Here is a 12,519-nt window from a genome sequence, read left to right as displayed (position 1 = left end):
TAACTTAATAAAATAAGTTAACGTAACTTCTTTTACAGTGTATAGGAGTTAAAGACACCTAATTTAAAGTGTGATCAAACCGAGTGTGTTTCGGGGTAAACTATTATAATGACTAAAAGCATAAAACACACAATCACTTAAAAGAAAAAACAAACAAACAATGGAACAAAAACTAAAAAATGCCATAAAAATGTATCAGGTGATCACAAGTAAAGGAAACAAAAAGGTTTAAATATGTCCAATACTTTTAATATTATGTGTTATTCATTCATTCATTTTTCTTCGGCTTAGTCCTTTATTTATCAGAGGTTGCCACAGCAGAATGAACCGCCAACTATTTCATCTTATGTTTTAACACACATTTCCAGCCGCAACCCAGTACTGGAAAACAGCCATACACTCTCACATTCACACACACAATCAGTAACGGCAAATTTAGTTCACCCAATTTACCCATAGCATATGTATTTGGACTTATGGGGGAGCACCCGGAGGAAACCCACATGATCACAGGGTGTTCACACAGAAATGCCAACTAGCCCAGCCGGGAATCGAACCAGTGACTTTTGCTGTGAGGCGACAGTGCTAATCACTAAGCACCGTGCCGCCCATTGTGATTTACTTAAAACGCTGTATAGCAAATCGCAGTCCTCAGTAGCGGTTACATAACTTACATTAATCACCCTCCAGCAGTCCAGACTGTGCGCCGTCATGCGCTCCATCATCACGCAGCACGACTGAAGCGAAACGGATTGCGCAGTTCACACTGCGTCGCTGCGTCACCCGCGTCCTGCTCTCTGCGCTCGTGATGCGCGCCTTTTTCGGTCAGCGCCTTCTAATTGCCGCAATTAAATGGCATTTATAGCTCCTGAAGAAGACTTTTTATCTCTAAATGTAGAGGCAGGTGAGAGAAAAACTATGTCATTTAACTAAACTACTCTGTCACTCACGTGCCGCAAACGTTCAGCGTGGCACGCGCATGCCAATGCAGAGCGTGCGCGTGACTAACGCTGTTGATACACCGGGCAACTTTTTAAGCAAGGGCAGGGGTTCCCAAACTTTTCAGCCCGCGAACAATGCAAGTGACTCGCGACCCCCAAATATCCTCCGATGTGGTTATAAATATATAGAAACCTTGCACACAAAGGCGCATGCACACCAATAGGCCCAAGTCTGTTTATTTGGAAGAATGCCACTCTGAGACCATCCTACATGTTCAGTTGTGGCCTGTATTTATTTTTGAGTGTACGTGAGTGCCGTAAAGGTGTCAAAGTTTAATCTGGTGCTATAAAATCAATGTGCTGTGTGTTTAATAAAATGTAATCACCACCGGGGCTCAAAAAATGTAAAGCCGGATGCCTTATTATTTTTATTTGCTGTGGATATGCTATCTTTTACTATAACTATTAACTACTACTTTTTATGTAAGTTATTGATAAAATATGGTGATGGTCATTTACTGAATTGAATTAGATTTTCGATTTTTCTGGAAATCAATCGACTCCCACTCATTGTCCAGTGCTATCTTTTTTATTCATTGAAAACTATTTCTACATGCTTTCCCAGAGATGGGTTGCGACTGGAAGGGCATTCGCTGCGTAAAAACTTGCTGGATAAGTTGGCGGTTCATTCCGCTGTGGCAACCCCGGATTAATAAAGGGACTAAGCCGATAAGAAAATGAATGAATGAATGAATATTTCTACATGCATTTTTTACATAAAAAAATATTTGCTTGCAATTTTTGCTGCATCAAGCTACTTATTTAAAATAAGCTGAAACAACACAGTTCTTGAGTGTTTTTGTGTGACAACTTAATTGTTTTATGTTTAATCCACTTAGATTTGTAAAAACTGATGAGCTTACTTAATTCTTTTATGTTGTCCCAACACAAATCGATTGTGTGGAACCCAAAATGACTGACAAAGGAACCTTTGGTATTTGCTTCTTTGTCATCTTTTTTTGTAATTAGTGTTCTCTTTAATCCAAATAGAGGGTGTGTGCGATATCTTTAAAACATTAAAAAAAGGGATTTTTTTGCTGCTTGTCCAAAGTACTTATTTAATAAAAGCTGAATCAGCTCAAATCCTGTGGGTGATTCATGGGAAAACTTAATTGTTGCACGGTGGCGCCGTGGGTAGCACAATCGCCTCACAGCAAGAAGGTCGCTGGCTCAAGCCCCAGCTGGGTCAGTTGGCGTTTCTGTGGGGAGTTTGCATGTTCTACCTATGTACGCGTGGGTTTCATGCAGGTGCCCCAGTTTCCCCCAAGTCTAAAGACGTGGTACAGGTTAATTGGGTAACCTAAATTGTCTGTATGTGTGTGTGAATGGATGTTTCCCAGTGATGGATTGCGGCTGGAAGGGCATCCGCTGCATAAAAAATATGCTGGATAAGTTAGTGGTTCATTCCGCCGTGGCGACCCCAGATTAATAAAAGGACTAAGCCGAAAAGAAAATGAATGAATGAATTGTGTTCGAACAACATAAAGGAACTGTGTGGAAGGCAGCATTTTTACAGTACAGTTATCACCAAATGTCTCACTATTTTATTGTACATGATAAATCATTACGCTGTCTGAAAAGGCTGTCTGAAATATATTTTACAGGGTGTTTTTCGTACAAAAATGCTGCCTCCAGAGTCACTGCCTGATGCGAGGCAACAAGTCAGCTGCCAAAGCTTTCACTAGGCAGCAAGTGTGTTTGCACTGTAACGTTTTGGTCAGAAACCCATATGCAGGGCCATGATGGTGATGCTCAGATGAGAACACCAGCCTTAGATTGCTCAGCAATCTACTACTAAATACAGTACGTTGTTCTGCTTATTTATATTGTCGAAACCAGTGGTTCTCAATGGTCAGTTGGTGATTTAAATTAATTTTAAATCAAAATTAATTTCTACAAAAACAAATTAGACTAGAAAACTTAATTAATTACTGAATTCATTTTAGTACTTTTGATTATTAGAAACTACCAAGATCAGTATGAAATCGCTGATGTTTGACTCACCTTCACACAAATCTTCAATTAGCAGACAGTCTAATACAAACCTTATAAAAAAGGTGCCAGGTCTGTGTTGTTCTTTTTCAGAATGGATGGCGGCATTGACACTACAGCAGATTTTACTGTGTTTTGGTTTACTTGTATTTTGTACTGTGATATTTACAGTATTTCAGTTTTCAGCCACAGTTTTACCAAATTTATTTTAATGATTTAATAATATTATATCAAAACATCTGTTATCCTGTTATTCTTTGCAAAAGGCATATTTGACACAGCCTATATAGAAAGACAACAGACGGCACTGGCAATAGGCTACATTGACAAGAATTCTAATATAATTGTCATATTTTTTTCATTACTGAAGAAAAGAAGTAGTTGGTAGTTACATTAAATTTGCAAATAAAAAGCCATCAGCCTTTTGTTTTTAGGACCCCTGGGCTGATAACGTTATATTAAAGACACAGCTAATTTATTTCATGGCACCAAGGTAAACTTTCAGACACCTTTATGGTACATTAAAAATAAGCACAGGCCACAGTTAGATGATGGTCTCCGAGTGGTGTTCTTCAAAATTAAATGATGAATAGACTTGGACCTATTGGTATGTGTTCGCCGGTGTCTAAGGTTTATATATTTATAACCACCTCAGAGGATACTGGGGGTCGTGAGTCACTTGCATTGTAATTTTGGGGGTCGCGGGCTAAAACGTTTGGGAAGCCCTGGTTCAAACAACAGAAAAACATGTGGAATCTGCTCAATCATACCGAGAACGACTTACAGTTTTTCTTGATTGCTTTGATGCAGCCGTCAACTGAAATTTCACGCTTTCAGGACAGTGTACAAACAGGCCTACAGCAGCACTCATGGTCAAAATGACACATTTCGTTAACAAAAGGCTGTAACCTTGCCAAAAACATATAAAATATGCAACAAAAGCCAATTTTGCTTTTAAACAACACAACATGCAAACAAGTATATGAGCTCTTTCAATCAATCAATGGACAACAAAATACAGAACTCACAGTGTGAATCAGTGCACCATTGCTTGTCATTGTAGCCTATTGCCAGTGCCATCTGTTGTCTTTCTATATAGGCTGTGTCAATATAGATTCAATCAATCAGATCCAGAATAAGAGATGCTTTGATGTAATATTATTGAATTATTAAACTACATTTGGTAAAACTGAAGCTAAAAACTGAAATATCATAGTACAAAATACAAAAAAAAAAAAAAAATACAAAATACAAAAAAATACAAAAAAATCCAGCTTAAACCAGCCTAGGTTGGTTGGCTGGTTTTAGCTGGTCGACCAGCCTGGTTTTAGAGGGGTTTTGGCCATTTCCAGGCTGGTTTCCAGCCGTTTCCAGCCTGGTCTTAGCTGGACATAGCTGGTTTTGGCTGGGCTCCCAGCCTGGCTAGGCTGATCAAGCTGGTTTTAGCTGTTCATCTCCCAGCCTGACCAGCTAAGACCAGGCTGGAAATAGCTGGTAACCAGCCTGGAAATAGCCAAAACTCCTCTAAAACCAGGCTGGTCAACCAGCTAAAACCAGCCAACCATCCTAAGCTGGTTCAAGCTGGATTTTTCAGCAGGGATGTAAACCAAAACACTGTAAAATCTATTGCAGTGTCAATGCCTCCATCCATTCTAGTAAAGAACAACACAGACCTGGCACCATTTTTATAAGGTTTGCATTAGACTGACTGCTAATTGAAGATTTGTGTGAAGGTGAGTCAAACATCAGCGATTTCATACTGATCTTGGTAATTTCTAATAATTAGGAATAGATGGTTTCTCATTGATTACCCAATCTAAAACAATAATGTTTGGACTGCTTGAATGACATGTTAACTGTTTTGCAAAATGGTGGAGGAAATGTATCAATCCAATGAAACCAGGTCAAAGCAATCGAGAAAAACTGTAGTAAGCGGGAAAAGGTGAACTATTTTGAGAAACTGACTTTAATAGGTGTATTCTGCTTGATTTGTTATAACTTTTAACTGTCTTTCGTACTGTAAAAGTTATATTTGTTTGTTTCTTCCACCTGTGTCTGCAGCTGCATCAGTGCATGACGGCTCTCCTTTAGTATGGCCTGGGTGAGTGTTTCCTTCAGTCTGGTGCTCAGCAGCTCCACCTGCAGGTCATTCTGTGTGCTGCTGACCCTCTGTTGACCTCCACACAGCACCTGCTGACAAACTGATACTCATCTATAGAGCCTACTAGTGTGATTTCATGCTACTAGAATATTTATATTAGTGCTCTTTGTACCTTTATATCAGATATAAATACTTATTTATGGGATACTAGTAGTGTAAGACTAAAAAAAGATTACAAATTACTGAATACTACTTGGAAATTGTAATAATTGTAATAACAGTGTGCATGCACTCAAATATTTTTGCTGCTTGTTCAAACTACTTTATATTATATTTACTTCTAATTTATAATGAGCCAAATCAACACAATTCTTGAGTTTTTATTGGAATAACCTAATTGTTTCATGTTCAATCAACTTAAATTCGTAAAAACTATTTAACATTTTAAATAACTTAAAGGGCACCTATTTGTTTGGACAGAACTGTTTGTGTGTATGTATAGTCTGTCCACTGTCACATTGGAGTAATAGAAACAAACAAGTGTCTTTTTTTAAATTTCCTGCAAAGCAAAATCCTCAGAGTAAAATTTACTCAGTTCAGAGAATATTTGGTCCCTCTCTAAATTGAGTAAAAGTTACTCAGCAGCAGAGTTAAAGTTAATGAGACAATAATGGGGTTAAATAAGTGTTGATTGAGCACTGGTGATAAACACCTGCTGGTTTTTATCACTGGAGGAGTTGTTTAAAGGGTCATGAAACACCAAAACACATTTTTTGAGCTGTTGACAGTCGTATATGTGTCCCACACTGCTAAAAACACTATTAGGACACCTATATTTCACTAAAAAGTGTAAATTGGTTGATTTTGCGTTATTTCAAGCAAATTCGTACTTCCGGTTTGAAACTAATTTTTGAAGCTGCGTCACGGTCATGACATAATAGCGTTGTATTCCAGCGTGCAGACTGGGCGTCTGTGCCAGAGTGTGTCTTATTACGTCTTACAGTGTGATGCATTAATGCATGAGTAAGGCTTGGTTCAAACCAATCAGCGCGCTCTATTGTGCAACTTCATTAATATTCATTACTGTCATAGTGTTTAGACGACAGAGACGCCACATTTTGTTGGCAAAACAAGCGTGAAGTGTTTCTTTTATAGTTTGCTGCAGTTAAGTTTTGTTTTTATTTTCTCTCTGTGAGAGCTCAGCTGGAGTCACGTGTGGATTAACAGTGTACGCGACGCTCGACAACAATAACTTACGTGTCTAAGGAGGATTATTGTTTACCTGAGAGCTGTTCTCATCTGCAAACGCTGAGATACGGATTCGCTTTAGTCTCCTCTTAATAAAGACGCGGCTCTAGTTACTGGTGATTGTCCTGTCTCTACAGATTTGGTAAGTGAGCGACCAGTGCTCTTTGTTTATTCAGTTTGTTTGTATCGAACTCAGTTAACAATTGCACCGAGTGTAAACATGTTAGCACCACAACCAAACTTTAACCTCGTGTAGGATTTTCACCGGAATAATACACGCGGCTTTCTGACGCTCCCTGCCGAGTGCATCTAAGTTTCCGGGAAATGCTGAGTTTTTTTTTCTCTCATTCGCCGTGCGGTATCAAACATTGCATGAAAAATACACGCTTAGAGCAGTTCCTCGAATCAAATATTTCGTTTGTCGCGAGGGACATGAATGAATTCCCTGAATGAAAGAGCCAAACTGCAGTTAAAGTCCACCATTTAATAATTTGGCAAATAATTCGACTACAGATGTCAATGTAAACACAGTCAATTTGTCCCCTGTGTGTGTGTGTGTGTGTGTTTTGACTCTGAAAGTCAGCGCGCCCAAATAGACACTCCCACACCATGCCTCTTTTCTTCCTCCGACACTCCCCCCTAAACAAAGCTGGACATGCCTACTTTTCTGACTTCTTCCAAAGTAGAGGTGTGAAAACACCCTGCTGAAACGAGGGGGTTTCATGGCCCTTTAAATGGAAGTTCATACCACATGCTGAATGGAAGAAAAAAAAAGCTCCGCATTTCACGAGGCAGGTGTCTGTGGTCTGCACTGACTCGGTAGGTGCAGTGTCAAACAGCCATGTGTGTGTGTGTGTGCGTGTGTGTGTGTGGTCTATCCTATCGCAAAACGTGGCAAAAAGCTCTACATGACAGTAATAATTCGATTAAGGTGTTTACATGGCTGTAATGCACTTTAATAATGCGACTAAAATCGGCATACTCCACACATCTTAATTCGATTTCTCTTTAGTTCGATTATGACCTTAATCTGATTAAATTAATCAAAAATTGCTGTTTACATGGTCGACTCTTAATCAGAGTATTGTCTTAATCGCATTCAAATCTAATTATTAATGTCCATATAAACATACTGAGTGTCACTGACGGCTGTTTATCTGATGTGGTACACATGTGGTAACACATGTGGGATGTGGGAACAGTGGGCGGGGAGAAGCAGCTTTTTTGCATTTAAAGCCACAGGCTGCAAAAACATCTACAATGTATTCAGAGAGCAAAACGGGCAGATTCTGGAGGCTGTAATAAATAATTTGACTGGTATTTTGAGCTGAAACTTTACAAGCACAGTCTGGAGACACCAAAAGCTAATCTTGCATCTTGTTAAAAGGGTAAAATATGTGCCCTTTAATTAATTTGTGTTGAGACAACATGAAGGAATTGTGTAGCACCCTGCATTTTTTACAGCATCTAAAAAGTAATCAGATTACAAATTACATTACAAGTCACTTTAAACAAAACAAATCAAGCCTAAGAATACAAAATCAAAAATGTATTTTTTGTGTTGTAAAAAAAATAGTGAAAAATATTACTATAAAGATTTGAAAACAGCAAATTTTATTCAATTTTATCCAATTTATCCACTTCTGGAAATTCACAGGATAAATCTGCCTATTTACATTGCATATAGTGATTAGCATATATAAGTACACCCCTCACAAATATCTCTTTTCAATTCATATTTTTAATAGGAAGCTATACAATATTATATTTGTGCATAAACATTAGTTTAGTCAGAACTGAATCCAAATCTGGAGCTTATCTAACAAAATAACTTGCGGTCCAAAAACTACGCCCACATTTATGTTAAAGAAAAGTATTAAATACAATTTTAAAAAGAGGAAAAATCAAGAGAAGCAAAAAAAAGAAAGAAAGAAAAATTTAGTTGAAATTTTTGTAGGTTTCAATTTTTTTCAATATTTTGCTTGGATTTAATTGTATTATCTTTCAATTTCTAAATATGTTTGGTGACTAAAATATTATTTTATAAAATAGATCTGTTAAATAAATCTGTTTTGTTTAAATGCACCAAAATATATTGCCTATATTCACTGAGAAATAGATAAAAATATTCATTTTCAAAATGGGGTGAACTCAATTATGCTAAGCACTATAAATCTAAAATGTAATCTGTTACATTACTGCATTTCCAAAACATGTAATGCTAATACAGTAACAAGTTAAACTCAACTTTATTTACTCTGTACAGTTGTTTTAATTTACTAGTCATTAGATACTATTAGGTACCAATACTTATTTTTTTAGTGACGAATGACTAGCTAATCAGTATTATGTATTATAAGCTCATAATAGGTATGAATATGAGTATGTTGAACGCTAAAGGTTTTTACCTGCAATTTCTCATCCATGTCTTTAATGTGATTTTTGAGCTGTTTGAGTTCAGTAAGTGCCTCTGCTTCCCTCAGTCTACAGCTGATTAGCTCTGTCCGCAGGTACATCACACTGTGCTCATCAGGTGCAGCGCTGATCTAAACACACACACACACACACACACACACACACACACACACACACACATGCACACACACAGTAAAAAAAATGGTTCAACAAAATTGCCCCAACACAAATCCATTAGGTTGACTTAACAAATAAAACAAGTTGTCTCAAAAACATCTCAAGAATTGTGTTGTTCAAACTCATTTTAACAATTCTGAACAAACAGGAAATAAAATCATTTTTTGAGTGCACATACTTCGTATATGTGATTTACGAGGATTCTCCATAGGTGTAATTTATTTTATACTGTAAAAAAATTCCTACTGTAACCTTTCTCACAAAGAAAAAAAAATTCTTTTAAACACTTTCATAAATGTCGCATTTTTCGGTCTTAGCAGCATGCTAAGCTCTCTCACACACTGTACTTACCCCTGAAACCAACCCTCAAAGCAAACCCATGGCATACTGTAATTCAAATATCAATTATGACTATGTTACATATAATTTTTAAGCATTTTAAATGACAAAAACAAGGCATGGCCTCATAAACCACATTAACACAGTAACGTACCCACACCAAGATCATAACCACATCATTAAACAATTTTGTGTCCTCATAAACCACATAAACAAGTCCACACACACTTTCTTCATTACTGAAGCAGCCACAAACACTGTCATGTGATGTCTATTGTTCTTTGACTCGAATGTAACAGTCAGGTTCTAGAAGTAAATTCCTTTCATTGTCCTCAAAGTAAAAAGGTTGTAAACTGATTAAATGTTTGTTGAACCTCTTGTGTTTTGAATAGGCCTGGCACAATAATCAATATATCGACTTATTGCAGACATGGACATGACCTCAATCATTTTAGATGATGCCAGTATGATTTAAAAACACTGGAGTGTTTACTGTAAATTACTATAGTATGTTTTTATGTGGGTGCCTAACAACTGAAAACAGATCTGCTAGAGAATGTGGCTATTTGAGGCTCCTGTGCCTCTGTCACACATTAATAGTCTAATACTAAAATGTCTTGCTAAACATAGTACTGTTTTAGAGTTCTTGTTAACTTGCTCTGTTTTGTTAACATGTATTATTATTATTATTATATATTAGTTTAGAATATAGGTTTTTACATTCTTATTACAGAATTATTCATTATTTAATTTGTAAAATTACTATAATTGTTATAGTACATATTGATCTGCACAAGCTGAAACACTATCATTCTCTCTACAATACATCTCCCACTGGTATGAATTACAGATCCTATCATGCACCTCACACACACCAGTTCCAGTTCTCTCACTGATTAGACACACATTTGCATAAATAATGACCTGGGGCCTCATGTACGAAGACTTGCGTGGAAATCTTACTAAAACATTGCGTACGCACAAAGCTGTAAATGTGCGTACGCAGAAAAAAATTCAGATGTATGAAACACTGCGTACGCCGAATCTCACGCATATTCTTTTGTACATCTGAATGAACGTGAAACTGAGCGCAACATGCACGAGCGCAAAACCCCTCCCTGCCTCCTCCCCCGTATGAATATGCTAATGACTATGCTAATGGAAAAACCCAACCAAAAAGCAACGGCAAAATCAAGCAAAAAGAGAAACTTTGAACAGAATGTGAATTGGAGGTGCTGCTTTCGGAGGTAGACCGGAGAAAAGCGGTGTTATTTGCAAGTTTGTTCTCCGGAATTAACAACAAAAGAAAAAAATAGAGTGGGAGAGTTTAGCTGATACGGTTAACACAGTTGGGTATGAACATCGCACTGAGTGCATTTAAAAAAGAAATAGTGTGGTTTATAACTGAAAAATGTTGCAGTACCCTTAGCAGTCTCAGTGGCGCACCTCATAAGAAGCATGTGATCATGTACTGACATGTTCGCGCATAAACTCGGCTCGAATCCAGCGTCTAATGAATTCTTTCTTTTTTTCCCCGCTACATATCAGATTTTGCCCACTATTTATCAAGAGAAAGACAAGTAGGAATCATCAATAAGTTTGTGCATCATATTTTATTTGCACATTTATTGAATGGAAATGTTTCTGATTCACGCATGCAAATTCATCTTCAGATAGTGTCTTTATAGCAATGTGCGTGCGGTAGATCGCTCAGATTACATTGGGAAAACAGGCGACCGCTGCAAATTATGCTTTAATGTTTAGCTGGTCAACTGTATGGTATGGAAATCTTACATACCTACTAGATGAACCCGTCTCATACAGCTGCCATTGCAAGGATCAGACACTTTGTAGAGAAGAATTTAACACAACTGCCTCTAGGAGTCGCCAATGGAAATAAAACAGACACGCACAAAAAATGTGCGTACGCCTGCCAGAAAGCTGCCGTGAACCTGCGCACATTCCCACGTTCAGTTCATTGTTAGTAAATCCAAACGTGAGCGATTCTGAGCGTGAAACCTGGCGTACGCAAAGTTTTTGTGCGTACGCAGCGTTGATACATGAGGCCCCAGGACTGTTTATACACCTCACTTTAACATACACTTTGCTGAGTCTTGCATCCTGAAAGTGAGCACTTCAAAGCCTTTTTCTGTCTAGCCTTATTGTAATCATGACCCTTGTTTTGTTCATTATTTATTTTGTTTTGCCACCTGTCCCGACTATTCGCCTGTTTATATTGATCACTCTCTGAATTAAGTTCATGCTCCTGTCTGTTTCTGTTGTGACCTTGCCTGCACAACCACCCTAAACTAATGCTGCATTTGGATGCTCACCAGCAGTAGGGATTATGTGTCACTGCCATGAAGTCTGTTCAATAAAGGAATATGTTAAACAATTTGTGCAGGTCACCAACCTAACTTTGATGAGTGACTTATGCCTTAATATATTTTTCTGTGATGGGCTGTCTGAGTCACTCTATTCTAATATGTCACTGCATGAACCCCACTGGACGCAAGAACAATATATTGAACTGGAACTTAAACTGTCCCTCTGCATTCACTGTTAGTGTCACAGTGTAGGAAACCCCAAAATGTTTTTTGGTGGGGGGCAAAGAACGGCAAGACGGCAGGCCTTGCTGCTCACTTCAGTACCACAATCAAGCTGGCATCAACAAAATTGTTGTTGCAGAGCCTCCATCGCTGCCAGGGCAGTCAGATCCTACAGAGCTGCCAGAGCTAATGACGCCACGGCCAGAGCTGCCAGAGCCATGATTGCTGCCGCCAGAGCCATGAATGCTGCCGCCAGATCCGTGAACGCCACCACCAGAGCTGCCAGAGCTGACAGAGCCGTCAACGCTGCCAGATCCCTTTGAATACCAATGTGTGGTGAGCGGCAGATCCCTCTCAATCCACCAAATGATGGGCACCAGATTCATCAGAATTTCTCGAATAATAGGTGCCAAATCCTTCTGAATCCCCTTATTGGCGAGTCTCACTAATGGTCAGAGATGCCACCTGAGTCCCACAATTGGCCAGAGCTGTCACCCGAGTCCCACAAATGGCCAGAGCTGCCTCTCAAGTCCCACAAATTCCCAGAACTGCCTCCCGAGTCCCCCGAATGACCAGAGCCGCCACCCGAGTCTAACAAATGACAAGAGCTGCCTCCCAAGTCCCACAAATTCCGAGAACTGCCTCTCAAGTCCGCCGAATGGCCAGAGCCACCACCTGAATCTCAGAAATGGCCATA

At 38.6% G+C, this 12,519-nt stretch overlaps 1 protein-coding gene and 1 long non-coding RNA gene across 7 annotated transcripts in view; one reads left to right on the top strand and one right to left on the bottom strand.

Annotated features, from left to right (window-relative positions):
• Positions 1-12,519, bottom strand: part of evi5a (ecotropic viral integration site 5a) — a 50,033-nt gene that overhangs the window by 25,162 nt on the left and 12,352 nt on the right. For 2 of the 6 annotated variants that reach the window (XM_087240473.1, XM_087240475.1), the window contains exons 13-14: positions 8,751-8,888; positions 5,043-5,186 (exon numbers count right to left, since the gene is read on the bottom strand). In XM_087240473.1, coding sequence (XP_087096599.1) covers positions 5,043-5,186; positions 8,751-8,888 — 282 coding nt within the window. The remainder of the gene's footprint in view (positions 1-5,042; positions 5,187-8,750; positions 8,889-12,519) is intronic. The other 4 variants (XM_087240474.1, XM_087240476.1, XM_087240477.1 and 1 more) reach the window with 2 other exon arrangements.
• Positions 5,055-9,066, top strand: LOC147837015 (uncharacterized). Its single transcript, XR_015478274.1, has 3 exons — positions 5,055-6,899; positions 6,939-7,236; positions 7,423-9,066. It is a non-coding gene; the product is annotated as an uncharacterized LOC147837015 (long non-coding RNA).

Source organism: Danio rerio, chromosome 2, assembly GCF_052040795.2.
Source record: "Danio rerio strain M-AB ecotype USA chromosome 2, GRCz13ab, whole genome shotgun sequence".
Taxonomy (NCBI): Eukaryota; Metazoa; Chordata; class Actinopteri; order Cypriniformes; family Danionidae; genus Danio; species Danio rerio.
Note: the sequence above shows the minus strand (reverse complement) of the source record. Positions and strands in the feature narration are given on the sequence as shown.